Source organism: Phalacrocorax aristotelis, chromosome 10 (assembly GCF_949628215.1).
Source record: "Phalacrocorax aristotelis chromosome 10, bGulAri2.1, whole genome shotgun sequence".
Lineage (NCBI taxonomy): Eukaryota > Metazoa > Chordata > Aves > Suliformes > Phalacrocoracidae > Phalacrocorax > Phalacrocorax aristotelis.
In genome coordinates this window covers 9,950,387-9,972,136 of record NC_134285.1, presented here as the reverse complement: position 1 = coordinate 9,972,136, position 21,750 = coordinate 9,950,387, and the positions used below count along the sequence as shown (strand labels likewise).

Genomic DNA, 21,750 nt, shown 5'->3' with positions numbered 1-21,750 from the left:
CAGTATTCCTCAAAAAGCAATTTACAGCCTCAAATAATTGTGTTACTTTATAACAGGACTGCTGTCAACCTACACATAAGTAACTGCTAAAAATCAGAGGTACTACAGACTTGCTTGATTTGTACCACTATACAAGCTGGAACTCCAGAAATAAATCCTGTTTTCATGTGTTCTCTAGGAATAAGTCAAAGTCGAAGCCAGACAAATTAGGAGTCTCAAACTTTGCTTGAGTTCTTCTTCTTAAGTTCCATGGTTAAGATCTGAACAACCCTGGAAACACTGTTCATTCAGCAGACTGTTTCAAGTATCATCAGCACCGTAAGACAGACAAACCTTGGGTGGAGAGGTAAGGGCATTGGCACATCCTTCATAAGCATTGTACATCAATTTTTCCAAGTTCTCCAGATACTGTAGAAGGAGAACAAGCCTAAGCTGGTTGCTACTGTGTCCTTCATCATTGTCTGCAGTAGTCCACTGGCTAACATCTTGGTCAGGATTTAATGTATGGGCTGCAAGACTCCTAATAATACCTATACATTTTACCAAAACATGGAAAAAAGGTTAACAGACAGTATTTTATTTAAATATCAAGGGATAGCAAAATCTCTCAATAGTTAACAGTAGTTATGCAACCAGTTTTCTGCCATTGCAATTCTTGATGCATCGGTCAAAAACATGCTAAAATCTACAATTACTGAAAAATAAAGCCATTGTGCTTCTTGCCTTGGACATGAAGCTCTTTGCTGCACAGTCTTACCAAAAAAACTCCATGAAAATAAACTATATTTTTTATATTACCTTCAATTGTTTGAAAAGTGTCTTGGGCTCTACCCAGAGGAGTTCGTAACTTCGAAAGAACAGTAAACTGAGCTGCTTCCCAAACAGCCCATTGCCAAAGAACAGCATCAGTCTTCAACAGATTACGAGGGATGGTTGGCTGATCTCGCTTATCTAGTCTTTGACAGCTATAGAATAATCTTTCTAACCAATTATCCTTCCTGAAAGAAAACATCAGTACATTAACACAAGGTCATGTGGTAACAAGTTTATACTGCACACACTTTGGTTCCCTATTGCTCTCAAACATATCTCTCATAAGACTGTCTCCAGCAGCAATGAACATAGCCAAATATGCAAAAAAGGTGCATATTTGAAGATATTTATAAATACTTAAAAAGCAGTATAAAAAATAATTGAAGGTAAAACAATGTAATTTGTAAAGATAATTACAGATTTTAAACTAAATATAGCTTGGAGTTGTTTACTATAAATTCAACATCTACGTATTTCAGTATTAAAAGGAAGTTCTTACCCAGTTCGGTGAGAGTTCCCGTACAAAATAAAACTAATGACATCAGAGAAATCCTGCGGGTGGAATGTATTACTTGGAGCTTTGCTCATATGACTTCTTATAGCCAAAGAAATTTCTTGTATTTCTGTGTGGGTACGGTTACTGTGGGAAAAGGGGACGGGGGAAACAACCCATGCTATAATATACTTGAATAAATCAAAAGAAGTTGTGCAGAAAAAGTTACACACACACAAAAATATATATATAAATGTATGTATGTAATGACTGGAAGTATACTCCTTGGTATTAAGACAAAGTGCTTTAAGAGTTCAGGTCTTTGAGACAAATTGCAAGACAATACTGCTGGAGTTCTGGGCAACACGGATCTTTACAAGTATTCATATTTGCTGCAAGAAGTGCTGCATAGTTTAAAAGATTTTAATAACTGTGTACTGCCTACTGTTCTTAAACCTGTAACAAAGTAGGAGACATAGCAAGACACTTCATGCTTTTTGATTTTAAACTAAGACAGTATGATGACATCCGACTGGCATTATTTTTCAGATAAATGTAATTCAAAAAAGAAACTAAACTCCTCTCTATATGGTAGTTAATCTCAATAACTTACCTCAACACGACATCTAAAGGAATTGATTTCAGAAGTTTTCCAAAAGTTTGTCTTACACGTGCACCACTATGTACCAGTTGAACACGACACACATCAACACACCTGCATCACCAAAAAGGAAAAAAGGTGGTAACATTTCCATCCACAGCATAATTCAAATGATATACAGAATTCTGTGCAAGTACCTTTGTAAGAGGTCATCTGGGAGGGAGGAAGACAGGGCATGAAGGCTACTACATGCTTGAAGACAAATGTTCACATCTTCTAGAAGGGCTGAATTAAGGAGTTGAAAGGAAAAAAAGTTATTCTTGCTAGAATTAGATAACTTATGCATTACTCTGGTTGTGGTAAAACATCTAAAGACACTTTTACAGCATAGCTGGTAGTAGATGACTGGTTTTAAGCAATACTTTTCTTTTGATTTCATTGACTGGTTTTAATATAACATGTAAATGCTTAGTAACAAAAAGCCACTTGTGCTACATGTTACTTATGGGCCTTTTCTGACAGCTGACAGACTAATCCATACACTGGCATTACACACAATATTTCAGTAAGAGAAAACGAATGTAAACCTAGTAGCTCCTGGCCTTGGGAAGTTACTGCTCTTGCTAGTTTTATGCTACTGAAAATATTTGTTCCCATATTTCTATTTCCATGCTTTGAAATCCAAAACAATACATCATGTTATGGAATGGTCGCACTGCTTTTGATAAAATAAAATGCAACCTTACAAGCAAGATTTAGCACATCACTGACATTTTTGGTATATCAATTTCACAATCACAAATTATTTTAAGAAAATTAATTGTTTGCAAAAGTAGTAGGCAGGGATCCATTTAAGAAAAATTATAGAAAGAGAGTGTAAGTCTCTGTGCACTACAAACTGGAAGCATCCCTAAAAGTAAATGGAACAAGCACAGTTGCAGCTACCAGTGGTATATGACAAGGTCACTTATGTACTTAATTATGCCATGTAAAAAGAACTTAATAAGTAAAAATACGCGATATCTTACTGTTTGCTAAAAGTCCTTTACAAAACTTATGAAAAGATGGGAGAGAAAATAACGGTGCATATGTTTCTGATTTTTTCATCAGAACAGCCACTTCCAAAGCCCATGTCATAAGTAGTTTCCTTCAAAAAACAGAAGTATTAGTCATTCTATACAGTTACAGAAACGTATCTTTCAACATTAAACTACTTCACATTCAGATGAGTGTTATACCATAACTCATTTTTTAAACAAAAGGTTTTGTAACATTAAAAATGACCCCAGTTTTCACAGCATTTTGGTAATACAGGATTGTAACTATTGTAAAAAGGCACATTCAGTGAGAAAAAAGAAAAACACGACTTTTTCTGTGAAGTTTGATAGTTTTGCTTTGACTGTATAGATCTCACGATGGTTTCAATTTTTCTAGTTTTCATGCATAAAAATGAGCAGCTACTTCTTCCACATGTATTTCATTACTGTTTAAAAAAACCAAAAAACCAAATACTTGACTGCTTAAATTTACCTCAAGTTTTACAGATTAAAATTACCCTGGTTTCAGAATTAAGGCATTCTAAAGAAAAAAGAAAGTCTCCTCGTAAAGATGATGTTAGTTACCTGGTATCTTGAGTAAGGTTATCCTTCTTAAGCAGTAGCCCCAAAAGGTTTAGTATGATTGAGAAGTGTTTTTTTGTTGCTGTGGTAACAGTACTTATAACTGCTCCATCAAACAGAGAGGGGGAGGAAGAACTGAGGCTACTGGATATGAAATGGTCATGCCTGAAAAGGCAAGGAAAAACATCTAATATAAAACCACTCCAAGATTAGGAATACTTCCTTAAAGTATACAGAAGGGGGAAAAACAACAACAAGAAAAAAACCTCCAACCAAAAAACCCAGCAGCAAAAGTCACACAGTAACCACATTATGTCAAAAGCCAAATATTTTTATCCCTGGCCTAAAACAAAGTGACAATTTTACATCAGTCCCTGCAGCCCAGTAACCTGGTTTCAACTCTAGCTGGTATCAAATGCTTAGTAAGAAAAAAAAAATCACCAAAACCAAGAAATGTACAGAGTAACAGTTAAACTAGTATACTCCCCTACTTTGACAACCTTTTGTAGTAATAAGATCCAAACAGTGTTTAAATCTGTTGTTTACATTTCGTTACCTCTCCTAGATCTCACAATAAGCAAAAATAATCTTTCCTTATTTACTTTCAGTTATCTCTATTCAAAGACTTCTAATCTGTCTTTGAATAAAATGCCAAATTTTAAGCCAGGATATCCTTTCTTGGCTGAGATACAGACTCCCTGCAATTAACAAAAGTAAACACTGATTAGGGAAGTTTGGGCAAAAGCTTAATTGTAGCAGCCTATTTAAATGAATCCCTCCCACAATATATTCTGTTCAGATCATTCCATCCTAATGCTCTTACAATACTGATGAATTATTCATCCTCATACCTGGAACAGTGTGAATATAATGTATAGAGTACTGCATACTGGACAGCAGGAAAATGAACTGCTATGTCACCGTGAACAATCATCAGATTTTTACTCAGTAGTGCAAACACAGTCGGCGAAAGGGCCCACATCTATAAAACAATTGCAACATAAGCAAAGAAACATAATAAAGAGGATCTATTTTTAAGTGTAGTTTCCATACCATTATTTTTGTTTTGCTTCTCTCCAAGGAAAATAATTTAACTCTATTAATTTTCTGACTTTAATTGTAACTATTTTCTTTCCCCTTTTTAAACAACCTATTAAAAGCAGTTTGTTTTTACTTGGAAAGATCTGGAACAAGTGTTTTCACACAGCTGATATACTACCAGAGGACACAATAAATCTGTCTTTATTTTCAAAAAGAATTACTATGACAATCTTAGAATCAATCCATGAATAACCCAGATAAGATGCTCCCTAGAAACTGCTTTTCATTATGCCCCAACTAGAGATACAATCCAGCCATTTTGTTTCCCTGAGTTTTAATACTGGAAGTTTTACTATAACATAAGTTATGAAACAAATATGATAACTTTATTATACATATGTGTGCTACTGGTGAAAGTCTTTACGGTATATTTTAAGAGAAAAACTGTTTTTACACTTATCACACAAACTTTATCTGTACTTTCTACTCACCCCAATTAATGAGTTTTTAGCATTTCCAATAGTACTTAGAGCACTGAGGTCAAATATAACAACAAACTTTGCATTATCCACATTGAGTATATGCTTCTTGAATGAATCATGCTGGATTTCAGAACAGGCCTCAGGAAGATGTAAACTATAGAGAAGACTGTTTAGAGCACAGGTCATTTCTCCTAGAATCAACCTGTAAGCAGTCTCCAAAACAGGAATGTTCTTCAGGCTCAATACCGCTTGGTATACAGCATGGGCTGCTGCAACAACCTTGAGAGTATAAAATAATTACAGTAATAATTGATTAGCATGGAATAATAATGTTAAATCACCAACACAGAATTTAAAATTATGCTTCTTTATCTATGATTAGCCTAGTCTGATACACATTACCTATCTCCAGTTTTCTGTAATTAAGTACTACTTACAGAATCTATTGATTACTTTCTGGATCATCCACAAAACACATTGAGTGTGAAAAGCCACATCAACTAAGGACTTCTCTACCCGGTATGATGGCCAACTTCCTAATTCCTTATTAAATCTAAATGCCAAAACCAAGAACTAGCTACACCTGCCTTTTCGGAATTTTCATAGATATATAATCAAATTTTTAAAATATATATTTAAGATGAATGAAATTTTACAGCTTAATACATACATTCTAGGAAATGCATGAAGGATGTTGTAATACACCTGTAGAAGGCACTTACTCTTACCTCTTTCTCCTTATGATAACGAAGAACAAGTAGTTTAGACTCTGGTATAAATAATTTCTCTACAAATGACGATGGTAGTTTTGTATTTATTTGTTCAACAATCTGGGGATAAAAACCAAAATTATAAATATCTTTACCTGAATTAATTTTTATTAGAGTAATTATTAAACATTAAAATACTAATTTTTCTAGCTTGTATTCACTATAACTAGAAAAAACACCTTCCCATCAAAGCAAGTATTTTGCATTTGTTTTCCCAAATCCACATTCAGAAAATTAATTATTTTTCAGACTTTAACAGCACAGCTGAGAGACAGTTTGTGTGATTACTTTAAATTGATGTGAGTTTAAGAGTTGGTGGCCTACACAATAAGAGGTATATTATGAAGAAGTCTGATTTCCCAGGTCATGGCATAAGTAGATAAATAGACTATATTAAGTACTAAGATTCTGAAATTCATCAGGTGGTGTTATCAACTGCAGAGGCCAGAGAATGGCACTGTCCAGTCAAGCCAGGGAGAGAGGGAAAGCAAACCCAAAGAACCCCCCAAAAACCCAACACAAACACTCAGGCTAAAACTAAATGCCACTTTATCGACAAGCCAAATGCATAAACAAGCTAGCAGAATAAGCTTTATAGAAGAGTTTTAAATATTTATCACACACACACACACACACACACACAAAAAGCAAGGTTAGAAAATAGTATTCTCCAATGACAAAACCGCAGTAATAATAATATGTACAAACCAGTGTCAACAGATTCAGGACTGAAATGATATAATCAGTGCCACAGGTCTGACAATTTTCCATTTGATCTAATCCATATGTGATGACCATGTCACAGTGTACGGTCATACTTGGATCCAGGCTGCCAAGTAAAACACCAACACACTCATTGGCAGCTGTAAGTACGGCTTCAGAAAAGAACACTTGATTTGCTGCAGTCACACATCTCATTACTCTGTACAGAACCTGGAAAATTAAAAACACACGTAAATTATACTCCATTAAAAAGAGACAACAACCTATGCTATTTAATTATATACACATTGGTTTGATATCCTGTCCCATCACCTACTCTGCAGCTTGGTAAATTCTGTCAATAGAATTTTCTGAATAATGCAGATCATGGCATTACACTTCAGAAGTGTAAGAGAAAACAAGTCTTCAGTTGCCTTGTTTCCTACTCAGTTAAAGACCTGGAAAGATGTAGAAAACCTAAATTCATTATTCAGAATTCTGTTCAGTTCCAACTGATGTCAACAGAAGTCCTGTTGTAAAAGACACACTAGTTTTCTTTTTTTGAGCTTTTGTCACAAGAATCCTCTGAAGATTAAGACAAGTTACATAACTGTCTTGGCTTTAATTGGGAAATCCATACTTATTTATGCAAGAAATTGTCCCTTACAGAGCTCTGCAAGGCTGAAATTCCAGTTGTGCAGCCCATGCAGCAACAAGGTTTTGACTGCAGGTGTTTTTATCTTAGGTTTTTTGTTTGGGTTTTTGATTTTTAATCATTCACTCCATCTACAATTCCCCTTACAGAATTATAGCAGCTACTTAGCATATTATATAATATTTACTCTGAGCTTACAACATCCTATATTACAGAACTTTGCTATCAGATTGCTAGATACAATTTCAGCAGGACAAAAAACCCCCTACATTTTATAAAAATCAAACTCATAATTCAAATTTAATTTTTATGCCATAATAGCTATCTGAATAAATGGTAACATCATGGTTACAGAGAAAGATAACACAAGCATAAGCCTACCTGCATGAAGGTAAAATGCCTAAAAGTTGGTTTCTGCTATATATGACTCCCATGTGCCATTATCACAATCTATACCTTAACATTTAATAAAATTCTTGTAGCATACTTCAAGAAAATACATTTCCTCAAAGCTGAGCATATACATATTCATATTCATGTAAAATTCACAAAACCTAAACAAAATCAGTGAATACCATCATTATATGGTGATAAATCACATCAGCAACACAGAAATATGAGAAGAAAAACTTGAATTCTTACATCAGTTACATATGCTTCTGTAATTGGTGGTCCTCTAATTGGGCTGAAGCGTTCCCCAATACTCCTCACCACAGTACTGAAAACCCGAAGAAGTGCAGCCAGTTTAGGCAGTGATACTGAAGGAGGAGGAATATCTTCATCTACTGATTCCCCAGAAGCCACATGGCTGAGGTCCTACAGCACAGAAGTTTTATATATCAGTACACGTCATTAATAGTTATAATACATGGATAAAAGATTAAAATATGACATTAAAAATACTTCATCTATTTTCCAGACAGATTACAGATACTATCCCATTACAGATATATTTATCCAATATCTCTAACTTCACATACATATGAAGATGGGATATAGGCACTCAATGACACTGAGCAAAACAGAGCAGTAATGAGATGCTGCTCATTAGTTTAGCCACTGAAACAGAGTACTCAGACTGTATCTTGTAAATTAAGAGAAGCGTACGATATTCCTGGCCCCTGGAACATCATCCTCCATATTGCTGCACTGTTACAACAGTCACCTGCACACTTTCACCACTCTCCCAAACAACTCCCGTTCACAAATGGGAGTCAGGATGTTTGAGTGGCCATTCCCATCACATTGCTTACATGCAGCTACCTGGATGTGGAGACCATGAGTTTACTAGCAGGCTGCTTCATGCCAGCTGGCATCAGTGCCCAGGAACATTCCCAGAAGCACTGATCTCATTAGTATAGACATAGCCTTGGTCTACTCCATTGTGAGATAAAAACACACTAGCTGGAACCACCTCCTCCATGACTTAAGTTAACACACGTTATCTTAAAACTATTCCTTGACTAATACGCATGTTGTCCAGTTCAGCAGACAAGCTGATAAGGAGCAACTCATTGCACTGACTAATCACTTTCAGCTGTGTGCCTACAGTCACAGCAGCACAGGCTTCTGTGGGTTTGACACTGCCAAAGAGGTCTGTGAATCCTAACTCTTAGAAGTCGTACCATCAGAAGCTTTGGTGTACATATAAGTACACTAATAAAATCAAATTATTTTTTCTCCTTTGAGTGAAACGGATTATGCTGGAAGTACAATTTCACCCATAGGATCTGCACGTTAACATACATAATAGAACATAATCTAGTTATAAGCATATATACATAGGAGCACATACACCTTAAGAAAAAGGCAGCACTCCTCTCCCCCCAAAAAAAATCCAAAACACTTCCTTTAATGACAGCATCAGATAAACTCTGTGGCCTGTTAAGTAAGCAAAGGTTACAAAGTCAAAACAAAGTATGTTAATATACTTTCATTTTCTATTTCTCTTTTCTCCACAATATAATCTGTTACTTTATTTAAAAAAAGACACATCTGCCATTACTCTATGGAAGCATTAAGAATTCTTCTCCTACCAATAGTCACTACTTCTGAAAAACTCTGAAGTTGGACAATTACAGAAAATACCAAGGAAAGACCATGAAATGTCTTCACTGCAACTTTTTGAAAATTAAGGCATTCTTGTTTGGTTAATTGTTTATTTATTAAAACATTATATTCTCAAAGAACAACAGCTGAAAGCCTGGCTATGGTACTACTTAAGTAGTTCATGAGGATTCATATAGATTGTCATCACACATGCCTTAAGTGTACTCCATAATTTGATCCTCTTTTCCCCAGGAAAATCATAACATTGTTTTCTACAAATGTAATGCATCCATAAGAATCACAGCTATGAATTTATTAAGAAATCCACAACTGTTAACTCTGGCATATACCATAAATTCGTATTTACCTCAGCATACGCTTCCATATCTTCTAAAAACTGACCCAAAAGTGTGGTAGAAAAAGTAAGATCAGCCACCCAAAAGGGCTCCAAACTCTGCAGCCATCCTGTATAAAAATACCACGGCAGTTAAAACAGGGCAACAAGGTAACATATGAAAATTTCATTTTAGTTGCACATGCCTGAGGTAAAAGTTGCTAAGGTAAGATAAGGTCATCTGCATGAAAATTTTAACTTTTTAATAAATATAAATTCTATTTTCCTGCTTTGTCCCTTTGACAAATTGTTTTTAATGTTCACTCCTGCCCTACTGCAGTTGAACATTAAGGACAGAATCTAGGACTATGACACAGGAAACATAACAGACTTGCTGTGAGTAACTCCAAGATAACCGCTATAACTGTAGGAAGAAGTTTCACTATTTCCTAAATGCCAGTACAGTATCTTTACCACAGAGATCTTCCAGAATTACATAGGTGAAAATACATTCTTTCACAGAGAATATATTAAGACCTATAAGCTTAAAAATTGTTAACAAGTTACACAAAACAAAAGATGTTTAAGTGTAGCCTGAATAAAGCATCCAATTTTTCCAGATATTGCATAAAATGGCAAATACAAATTTACTAAAAAGATCAGAACAAAGTATCTTGTTGTGTAGCCAGAAACTCATTTTGGTTCTATGTTAAGTTCCGTGTCAGTAGGACCAGACATGTAAGTAAACCCACATCATCTGCAAGCCAGAGTGGACTACATTAGCGACTCTTGCCAAACTTACCAGACACCTGTTGAGTCAACGAAGGTTTCTGAGTGTGGTCTATATGCCACCCAACCAGTATGTCCACTGTGTCCTGGAAAGCAATTTTGAAAAAAGATTAATCACCCAATTTGCTGCCCCAACATTTCTGTGCAAGAAAGAAAACACAGAGGACAAAGCATGCTTACCCTAAAATTGGTGCTGAAAATGTGTGGGTAGCATCGGGACACCAAAAGGATGCACTTGACACATTTGCACAGTAACTCTGGTGTATCCACATTTTCTAGAATGGACTGCAGGCTGGTCATTACAAGCTAAAAAGTAAAGCAAAGCCACTAAACATTTCACTTCATCAAAACAATGTGAAAAGATTACAATATTAGGTACGCACAGATTTATTCAGCGTTGAACACCTTTTAGCAAACTATTTTGATTCAAACACACCTCAATACGCTTTCTGCAAGAAGGAAAAACAAAAATCATCATATCTACTGCATGAAAATATTAATTTGAAGTGGGTGTTTGCTTGAAATATGGCAGACCCAGGTCAAGGCTTGGGGACACTGTTTTCTTTAATTCTTTGGCCACAGAACAACTAGTTGTTTTAAGTTCCTGTTTCTCCTGCTGAAGCTTTATGGCTATGTAAAGTAAATATTAAATTGGAGCACAAACCTGGACATAGTTGTTCTACACCCAAAATTACAAGAGCCTAGAACTTGAACCAGGGGACCAGATTTGTCTGCACACATCCTACTTCCTCTCAGATCTAATTACACTTAAAGTTTGAAACTGTAAATAGGAGGTAGCACAAAGCTCCTAACAGGTTGGGTTTTGTATATCATTCCACTTGAGTTCTCCTTTTGGATCTGCAATATATACTAAAAAGTTACCTCAAAATATATATCATCCTACAAAGAGCTGACATTCCTTTCTAATGTAATCAGAATCAGAGAATCCCATTCAGAAAGCTCCCTCCCAGTTGTAATTATATTTACTTATTATGTCAACATAGCATTACTTACTGTCCGTTCCAATTTAAAAAGTTGATTCAAGCACTGCACTAGAAAAAACATTAATAATCCTGTTTTAACTCATAGACTTACCTGCATTAAAGATGAAAAGGCTTTCTTTTCTCCTACAGTCTCTAGTGCTTTGTAGGTTGCACACAAATAAAGAAGTTTAACTTCATCTTTTGTGGATGAGCTGAATTTGCTAAAAATCCATTTAAAGATTTTCTCGGCCTCGTAGCTCAGAGAAGCACAAAGAAGGCCAAGACAGCAAGCTCCTTCCTGTCTCAGTTCTTGAAGCAATTTGCTACTGTATTTTTGGGGAGAAAAAAAAGAAATGTGGAATCTCCAGACATGACAGCAGAACAGAAGAAACCATGAACAAATTAAAACATTTTCTAAAGAAGAAAAATATCTGCATAAATGAAGCTGCTTCTCTCTTACTCAATGGCAGCACAGATGAATCTAAAATAAAAATTAATAATCTGAAAAATTCTATTAAGTATTATTTCTATGGAATAAATCAACTTGAATAAAAGTCTGCAATAAATCGGCTGTTCTACTTGCAATGCACTATCCAAGCAAGAAAATTCTTAACATACAGCCGACTTCAGGTAGTAACACTGAACTAAACACCAAAAAGCCCACACATACCTGAGCTCTTAGGTGGATGTAAATTAATTAGAAGTTGTAAAAAACTTAAGATCAATTTGCAAGCTAGATAACCATAGCGCTGCACTACTATACCCAGGTCATTAAACACAGCTGAGACAGACTTCCTATTACCTACAACATAAAAGCCACACTTGTGCATCCAAGTTCTCTCCATACAAAGTGTACTCTACACAGTCTAACAGTATTGTTGATATGCCTAGGAGAGTCTTAACTCTCCCCCAGTTCTGTCCTATTGCTGCAACATCACACCCATGCAAAATTAGAGCATTAACTGCTTTCAACCTTTCCCCCCTCTATTCAATTTCTATACTGAAATCCAAACCTAATGTTACAATTATTTTTCCTCTTTAAAGCCTTCAAACTGCTTAGTTTTTCCAGCTTACCTTTCATTGAGTACATCATGAATGGCAGTCAGGATATTATCCAGTTGTTTAACTAGTACCTATAAGATACACAAAAGGCATACGCATAATAATGGCACGATAATTTCTGCAAACTAGGTCCTGTTTACACCCACATTAAAAACACCACTGCCGATTCTGTTTCCTAATAGAATGCTTTTATGCTTTCCATGGCCACTGCAGACTAGCATGAACTATATTAAGCAATACTGCAATATTATCCTACATGTTATATTTCATAGTTATTTACAGTAGCCATAAAAATACACTGGCAGCCTGCTATCAAGGTTTGTTCTAAGTTTAGTTCTTGCTGATAACATTACATCACAAATATAAGACTCACCATACAGCTCACCAATAGCATCTACTGAAGACCTAGTCTGCTAGCTAATAATTATATCAGCAGAATATTTAATTGATCAAATAATACAATCTGAAGTATTAAAATTTCTCCTTAGGCAATCCTGACTTTCAGAGAAACAGGATACTGTTTTGGAGAATGAAACATTATTGATGAACCAGTGCTTGTCAATAAACACAACCAGAAATACCTGTTTTCCCAATATGCACCAAAAAAGAAAAAAAATCACATTAGTGAGTTGAGCTGCAAAATAATGACCTTGACTTGATCTTGTTCTCATTAGCAAGCTGGCAGAAGTTTAAAGAGAAATTTTTCAGTGACAAGCTTTTGACATTCTGACCACTAACAAGGACAAAGTTTGTCACCACTGAGTTAGATATTAGAATGGCAATTCCAGTATGTTCTGAGATACCAATAAGCATAAATAAAATGCAGTTCCAAAAAAAACTGGGGAAAAAATGCATTGCAAATAATGGAAGTAATTAAAAACAAAACAAAACAACCAACCACGGAATAATCATGGAAAGCATTTGCTCCCTAAACCCTTGTATTAACAAGGATTTTGTTTCAGAGGAAAGCAGAAGTATCAGCTAGGCTTGGACACAGTCTGCTTACAGCTAGGTGCACAGAATAGAAAAATCTCAATGTTTAAGTGTCACACCTTTTGGAAAAGAGTGCAATTACCACTGGTTAATTAATATATAATGAGAGAATCAACCAACTTATTATAGATATAGACAGACACATAACCCACAACTGAAATATCATAGCACTGCCTGTAAATGAGTGGCAGGGTATTAAACCATCACTTCCTGCTTTTTCAATACTTGGAGAACTCCTAAGCTCTTCAAAACAGTGGGGGAGATGGGTCAGACAAAATACTCTTAATACTTAACTTCAAAATAAGTAATATTGAAATCGTATACTTACATGGGGATACTTCCCCCCAAATCCTTAAGGAACACTTGAGGATACTAGAGAGTTCAACAACCCATTAAAAAAACAAAGACTTAAAAAAACCAGAGACTTATTTTGTTCTCTTCCCATAAAAGGAATCCACATACAAAGGTATCTAGCTAGAAAGCTGAGTAACTCTAAGATAAACTATTCACAAGACTGTATAAATATCTGCATATTTTTAATTTATAATACAGAAACAGTTCTTGAATAAGACAAGAACACATTTTGCTTCCTTTTTCCTCTATTTGCTTGCTGAAGGATCCAGAAGATATTGCTGAAGCCAGTCAAAAAATCCACATGCATGCCATAGTTATTCCTACAGCTCATGCATTCAGTAGTTTGTTTTAAGGCAATAAGTCATAAGTAATCAAGCAATAAAAAACTTCCTGAAAGCCGGAAAAAGGACTGGCAATCCAGGAATACACTTTCCTTTGTTGTGGAAATAAATTCCTAGTATATAAGATATTCCTCACAGACACATCCCAATATTTAAGAGTTTTAAAAAGAGTTTTATAAAATGAGAAATACTCCAGTGTCATGGAAAAGTAAAAACCACTAACCAGTTTGTTTTCTGGTTGCTGAATGAATTCTTTCAATTGCTTTACAGTAGCCAGTCTTCGGTCTCTGTCGTCTTCCCGAGTAATCCTCCGAAGAAGATTTGACAGTCGAGACTCGTCAGAATAAGACAACGATCGCTCTGGAAAAAAAAAAGGCAATTATTTCTTTTCTCTAAGGCATTTGATCAATAATATCTGTATTGTCTGAAATGTGTATTTGTGAACTTAGTAAGTCGTGACAGTAATTTGAGAAAAAAGTAAAGAAATACTGATTTGTTTTAAAGCTAATATGAGGAAAATTAAATGTAAAATCTAATTTAGCTATCAAAATATTTCATTTCTTCCAGTGGACAGCCCAGCACCTGGATAGAACTCATTCAGAATTAAGCAGAACTGTTTTACTTCTACACAAAAGCCTGGATTTAGTTCCCTTCTACATAAATGGAACTGGGAAAAAAAAAGGTGTGGTATGGTTAAGTCAGACTTCTGGCAATATATAAACAAAAATAATTCAACAAACAATATTTAAAGAAAACCTTGTGGAAAACACATGCCGTTTCTTCAAGCAAAGAACCAGATTTAAGGTCAAGGAACTCCCAAGAAAAAAGATTTTCTCTATCGTTTTGGCACAAAAGAAAGATTATGAGTCGTCCTCTGATAGCTGGCAGGGTTCTGCTTTGAAAAGGAAAACAGGTCTACTCTTCCTTTATTGAGGAAGAAAATATACAGCGTGCAGGGGTGCTGTGGCCATTGATTTAAGTGGATCATAATACAGGAGAACTAGCATCTTCCTAAGAAAACACTTAATTTAAGTTGACCAATAACACTATTGATACTAGTGAAGGTCACAACTCAGTTTACCTGATTTAGGTACCAATTACAATGAATTCATGTGAACTACCCATTTCTCTCATTTGCAAAAAGGAAATGAAGTTTCTTTTGAAAAGTTTAACATTAGATGTTTCATAGTGATTAAAATTAGAGTATTCACAGAACATGAGGTTTTCTTAGTCACCATGACTCTTATGAGAACACCCAAGACAACTACGGACAGCTTTTTTCTCTGGTATGTAACACATCAGTCACCTGATGGGAGCAGCCATAAAGGCAACCTGGTTATAATGGGAAAGTTATAATGGAAAAATACTGACAGAAGATGATGGCTGCCAGCCTGGGAACTGCTAGCCTGAGAACCTGGCCTGGGAACCTGGAGCATCCTTGAAGGGCAGCTGGGTACCCAAGAACCTGAAGCATCCTGAGATACCCTCAATAAGCACAAAACCAAGAAACCACTACAATAAAACTTATTGACTGGGAAGGTGAAAAATAGACTGTAATGGTGGAAAACATCCTGGGAAAGCAGGAATCAGCAACTGCTACTGGCTGCTCCTGCTGGAAATACAGACTGTAAAAGCAAACATTGGTCTGAGAAAACAGACAACAGCATCATCTATTGGCTGTTCCAGGTGAAAAACAGTAGTTAGTAAGCACTACTGGTGGCTCCAGGTGGTTGTACCCTACATTGTCTTATGTCTCTAACAATACAACAACAACAACTACTCACTTTCTACCCAAAATGTAGCTTCCTACCAAGAGCTCCCCCTGCGAAGACTTCACTACACAAGATCCCTTGGTCAGACCAGGCCCTCGCTGGGGACACCTGACTGACTCCAGGCTCGTGATGCAGATCATTTCTGAAGTGAGACTTTGTCTGTCATCAATTGGCCCCACTCCTCGGAAAGTTTGGTGAGTGCTGTACCAGTAACACTTTGAATAATATACAGGTGTGTATATAAGTAATCAATCATAAGTATATACTTGCTTTACTAGTAGTAATTTGTAGTAACTTGTAATAAAGAAATCTAACAAAACCCTTTGTGTCCTTATGTATTACAGAATCCTGCCACATCCCACAGGCCAGTAACTCTTACAGGTCATGACATCATCTACAGGAGAGCACATCTTCTATGTCATCATCATGAAGAATATTCTCAACCTTATTTTCGCGTCTTCATTTTTTGAATTTTAAAAGACAGTATGAATAAAATAGGCTTTGATAGTCTGTTTCTTCCCAGGCATCAGTTTAAGCAATTAATTTTGAAGACACCTGACATTCTGAAGGATTAGGCAGGCTTAGCAAACTCTAAAATAGCAATAAGAGTCTGGAGGATCAAATCTACATTTTGTTCCTAGCTAGAACTACACAAGACATGTTGAGAAGTTATCTGACAGGCATGAAGAGCACTTCTTTTAAGATGTTACTGATTTTACAGGAGACTAGGCATACATATCCATTTAGAAAGTATTAAGTTTCTTTTCCTTTACTTCATCTGGAAGCCACAGTCTTCAGTAGTGGACAAAAAGCCACATGTGTGGTGAGAAGGAATCATGATCAACAAAGACACCTTCTGAAGCAGTATTTGAGGTCTTCCTGAATGTTGGTGCCAGTCTAGTAACTACAGTCACTGCGAGATGACTACTTGCATCTGAAGATCTCCTTGTATTTCCGCCCAGAGTTGAGCTAGCTGCAATAGTCCAAGGCTTGCTTGCCAATGGTAAATACACAGACAAACTTCAGAAAGATGGACCTAGCACAGTTACCCACCCAAAAATTGGCTCAGCCCTGGAGGAGAAAGAAAAGGACTAACAGCAAGGATGCAGCTTGCTCAGGTGTGTACCATGTCTATAATTGTCTTTAAACCTGGGCAGTAGCAGGAAGTCACCAAATCAGGGAAAAAAAATCATTTTTTCAAAGTTCAAATGGAATAGTTCAGAAATAAAACATATGCAAACAAGAATGAAAATTCTTCCAAAGCTTTGTTACAATGGAAATCAACACAGACTATGGTACACAAAATGAAAAGTGCAACTGCTATTCATGAATAATTCCACTTGAAAACTTCTGCTTGGAAAGTACTGGGTTCTACATTACTGAATGTATCCTGAAAGCTTAGGCTGAACCAAACCTACACACACTTGTTTCACTGTTAGACTGTCTACATATGAAGCCTCTCAAAACAGAAATTTGGATCTGTCCTTGAATAATTCAATCCATTGGCGACCCCATAACACAGTCCTTTCCAAGACAACAGATATGCCTCATGAGAAAGATAAGCCTATTTTACAATATTCTTCCAGCTGCCCTCTACCAACACTAACCTGGACCAGGAACATACAGTACACATCACTTCACTTCTGTCTCCCACTCAGCAAGCACAAGGGAAGTTGCACCAGCATAGCTGGGTTAGGTCACTAGATACTGCTCTTGAAGGGCAAACTAGGATATAGTGGTTTGGAAAACACTGAAAATTATTTTTACTAAACTTTTTATAAAGATATTCTAGATCTTTGCAAGGTCCCTAAAAAAGCATCCTGTCCCCCCCCACCTCGGCCCTAACAATGATGACTGACTCTTCAGTGTTAGAAGAGAAGTCAACAGTAAGTACAAGACTTGAATTAATTAAATCCACAACTGCAACTTTTTAGTGTTGTCTTCTCTGTGTTTATCTTTTTGTTTGTAATCTCTTAATGGAAAACTTATTGATTTTGGAATATGGTTGTGGTGTTCTACATTTAAAAAATCCTAAGAACGGAACTGTGTAAACAAAGCTACCACCATGAAGGTTACTGGTATGAGATACACATTTAACCACTGCTAGTACAAGACATACTGTTCAAAACTCTCTATTAAAGGCAGCTTTCTTTTTATTCAGTTAATATCTGATGAACATTGGCATTACCCCCTAAGGTTAGCTGTCTCTTGGGCCATAATGATAATCTAAAAATAAATTTAAAAAAATAAACTAACCAAGACCACAACTGAAACTATACTAATCAAAGCACTAGTTAATGAACACCCATATGACTTCAACTTTGTGAAAAATCAGCAAGGTCTCAGCCACATGCTAACTCACAAAAGACAACTCCAGTTCCTAACATTTTAAGGATTAGAAGAAGTACTTCTGTACCTAGGGGAACAGTGAATTTTCTGCTAGTACTAATAGTAAATTCATGCACAAGCCCACTAGCAGAAGTATTATTTACACAGCATTCTCTTAGACAATTCTCTATTTCCTCTACGTGGACATAATTTAAGACACTAAAAGGACTAAATTTTTTTATCAAGACACCAGAATGGGATTATAAATTCTGAGTTTAACCCATTCCAAAGACCAGGCTTTTGCAACAGTCACATCACCACTTGCACCTCAGTTTTCCCACCCGCAAAGTACACTGAGCACTCTTCTTTCACCTTTTGTCTCCTCTGAAATACAAATCCCTGAGGAGAAACACTGTGTCCTTATGTTTATAATGTGTCCGGCATAAAGCAGTCAGTTTTTGTCAGTGGCACAACTACCACTTATAATAAATGATGCAATAAATGACAGTGCTTAGTCATAACAAAGTTTCTATTTTCATTCAAAAGTCCTTGGAATAACTTTCTTCTATTTTTAAAAATATACAATTGAAACCCCAGTAGTGGGAAGAGCAAAGCCCTCTTTCTCGAAAATGTGTGCCCAGCATTCTTGCACCCTCTTGCAACTCCAGATTTCCTCTTGCTGCATCTCCCAAGACCCTGCCCACAGTCTTATGATGCTTCCAGCTCCTCCCTGACCTCTAATCCTCAGCTGAGCAAGAGGGAGCTGGTTCAGGAGTACATATCTACTGACTAATCAGCTGGTATGATGTGATGACTAGTTGACCTGCAGGCCAGTCAGAACAGATAACGGTTGAGCTCACTGTTGCATGTTTTCCCGCACTTGGGACTTGTTAATTAACAACTTTTTACTCAGGCATCAATTTTCAACATATGTGAGAGCAAATTCTCCTTCCTGGAACCCTTGATCTCTTTGCCAAATTTCGCTAACCTGAATAAGGGCTCAAGGTATTTAAAGGAAATCAAAAGATTGAGAGCATAAGCCACACAGTCCAGAAATCTGCCCAACCTGTGGAGCAAGTCTCAATGCAGAGAACAGTAAATACAAGATGACAGTTTCCATCAACATCATCTAATCATATATCACAAAAAATAAAAACCATATAGATTGCCTAATTGTAGTGAACTTTTCATATTCTGAACACAAAAGAGGCTGCCAAAAGAGATCCTCTTTTCCTGAAAAATCTGTGGTATCCTTACCCTGTGATTTCCTCATGTCTTTTGTGGCTAAAGCACGATTCCCATGCGGAACACTGGTAAAATCAGGATTGGTCACATTGTTAACTCTCAGCTCTTGCCCCAACGACTTCCGACCATAAGTATTTTCCCCAGATCCTCCATTGACACTGTAGCCACCTGTGGGAAAACCAGCATGAGATTAAATCAGGCTATCAGACCATATATTTAGTAGGTTAGTATGTTATGAGTTATTCAATTCATATGCAAATTAGCAGCCCTATCCTCTACCACCTTTAGCTTCTTTTTTTACTTTCACATGCAAAAAAAATTGTTAGACCCTTCAAGTTTTCACGTATTCAGAACCTAACTGGTCTTTTTTTGAAGCATATGAAAAAAACCTCTATTGCAATGAAATTTAACATAGATTTTGCTGCGTTTGGCGGTTTCTTATTATTACTTTTGACCCTGTATTTTACAAGGCCCTTCACATCAAACGGCTAGTACACATGCCTAGATACATTCACTTACTGGTTCCTTGATTATGCACACCAATTTTCCACTCTGTTTTTGTTATAAATCCACCAGACTCGGTAAAATGACAAAAAAAGCAGAAAGCTTTTAAAAAGCCACAGATTATTTATATGTACAGATTGAACAACTCTCCCTAAATATACAACGTTCATTTTCACACACCAATACTGACACTATCTTAAATTAATTAAATATTATCTTAATATAATAAAATATCTTAAATTAAAATCAATCCTACATTCTCCCACTTGAGATACATATGGTACCTCTTTCGTAACAATATAAAACAGAAATGAAAGTGTCATTGAGTAATTACATTCTTTTTATTCTTAGATCCACAAGAATTTACGTATGAATATGTTGAAACCAAAGATTTCTTCCAGTCTGCTACACCATTTTGATGGACAGGTTCTTCCTCTGTAGTACTGTGGAGAAGTTAAACTGTTCCCTGAGCATGCCCAATACTTCACTCAACGTATTGGAGCTCACTTTCAAGGCAGCTTTCTACAGTTCCTTCTGTGCCAGAGACAGGGAACAATCAACTAATAAAATTAAACCCAGAACAGCAAAAAATACACGACTTCTTTCAGAAAAAGTATTTCCACAATTCAACCTGCATCAGTGTATAAAAAACCCTGGGGAAAAAGAGGTTGCTCTCCATAAAAAGAGGCAGCCTACCGAGACTACAGCACAGATAAAAAAATAATTTGAAACATCAAGGTGAATCTGGACCTTAGCTGTGAGAATTGTCATCTTGAAGGCAAGGCTTTTGATAACACAGAAGCTATAAACTACCAATAGAAGTCTGTATTTCTATACACACAGGACTATGCTACCATTACAGAAAATCCTGTGCAAAGTCTCAGCTGTAATTAGTTAATTACAATTACAGTAAAGATAATTTGTGTATATTTGGATTTACAACATTAAACTCAATTTTTAAACATAAACTAACCTGTATGCGACCTTAACCTTATTTAGTCATAACAAATCAACACTCTCCTATGAAGTAAATTACTTCTAACAGCAATAATTATATTAATGACTGAACAGAAGTGTATCACTAAAATTCAAAGCAACAAAGAACTTAGTTTAACTGAAGAGGTCAGCTAATCATGCATTCAGACCACAAACATCAGCTACCCAAAACAGACATACTACCACATACTCAAAGTTATTTCATACTTTCCCTCTAGCACACAAAATATCCCAGCTTTTTTAGTTGTCTGCAAAGGCATGTAGTATTTGCTACAGCACATTTGACATTATGTTAAATGAATTAAACACAGTCCTATATTCTCCCACTTGACATACAGATGGTACATCTTTGGTAACAATATGAAACAAACTGTCATTTACAGTAATTAAAAAACAGCAGGGCAATCAGCTTTTTCAGTAATAAGGTTGTAAATATTACATTATAACTCTCTTCAGTTATCTCCTGGTCTGCAATTTTTTAAAAAATTCTAATATTTAATAAGCCTATTAATTTCCCTTTAAATGTTAAATCTGAGGCCAAATATCATCAGCTATGTCATTGTTATTAATTTTAGCGTAAATATGCAGATAGCATGACATATGAATACTACTGCAGTATCTTGTTAACAGTAAGGACTCTGAGCACATCATCGTTACAAATCAAAAGGGAAGAAAGTGTTGCAGGAAAGGAGAACATCTCATCTGTAAGTAAAAACCGGAGCGCCTTCTATTTAGTTTTGAAAACTATCTTCCAACTCTCCTGTCTCGTTTTATAAAGTAAAGGACAGGAGACAAAAGGGAGAGATCCAGTTGCCATCTTCCAC

At 36.0% G+C, this 21,750-nt stretch overlaps 1 protein-coding gene across 3 annotated transcripts in view; it reads right to left on the bottom strand.

Annotated features, from left to right (window-relative positions):
• The window catches only part of SMG1 (SMG1 nonsense mediated mRNA decay associated PI3K related kinase), a 66,277-nt gene that overhangs the window by 32,874 nt on the left and 11,653 nt on the right, over positions 1 to 21,750 (bottom strand). For all 3 annotated transcript variants that reach the window (XM_075105152.1, XM_075105156.1, XM_075105155.1), the window contains 19 exons: positions 19,439 to 19,594; positions 14,305 to 14,441; positions 12,406 to 12,464; positions 11,444 to 11,657; positions 10,529 to 10,654; positions 10,362 to 10,434; positions 9,593 to 9,690; positions 7,819 to 7,992; positions 6,528 to 6,752; positions 5,778 to 5,879; positions 5,059 to 5,328; positions 4,378 to 4,508; positions 3,530 to 3,691; positions 2,936 to 3,054; positions 2,105 to 2,192; positions 1,920 to 2,021; positions 1,313 to 1,453; positions 799 to 998; positions 334 to 530 (listed from right to left, as the gene is read on the bottom strand). In XM_075105152.1, coding sequence (XP_074961253.1) covers positions 334 to 530; positions 799 to 998; positions 1,313 to 1,453; positions 1,920 to 2,021; positions 2,105 to 2,192; positions 2,936 to 3,054; positions 3,530 to 3,691; positions 4,378 to 4,508; positions 5,059 to 5,328; positions 5,778 to 5,879; positions 6,528 to 6,752; positions 7,819 to 7,992; positions 9,593 to 9,690; positions 10,362 to 10,434; positions 10,529 to 10,654; positions 11,444 to 11,657; positions 12,406 to 12,464; positions 14,305 to 14,441; positions 19,439 to 19,594 — 2,774 coding nt within the window. The remainder of the gene's footprint in view (positions 1 to 333; positions 531 to 798; positions 999 to 1,312; positions 1,454 to 1,919; positions 2,022 to 2,104; positions 2,193 to 2,935; positions 3,055 to 3,529; positions 3,692 to 4,377; positions 4,509 to 5,058; positions 5,329 to 5,777; positions 5,880 to 6,527; positions 6,753 to 7,818; positions 7,993 to 9,592; positions 9,691 to 10,361; positions 10,435 to 10,528; positions 10,655 to 11,443; positions 11,658 to 12,405; positions 12,465 to 14,304; positions 14,442 to 19,438; positions 19,595 to 21,750) is intronic.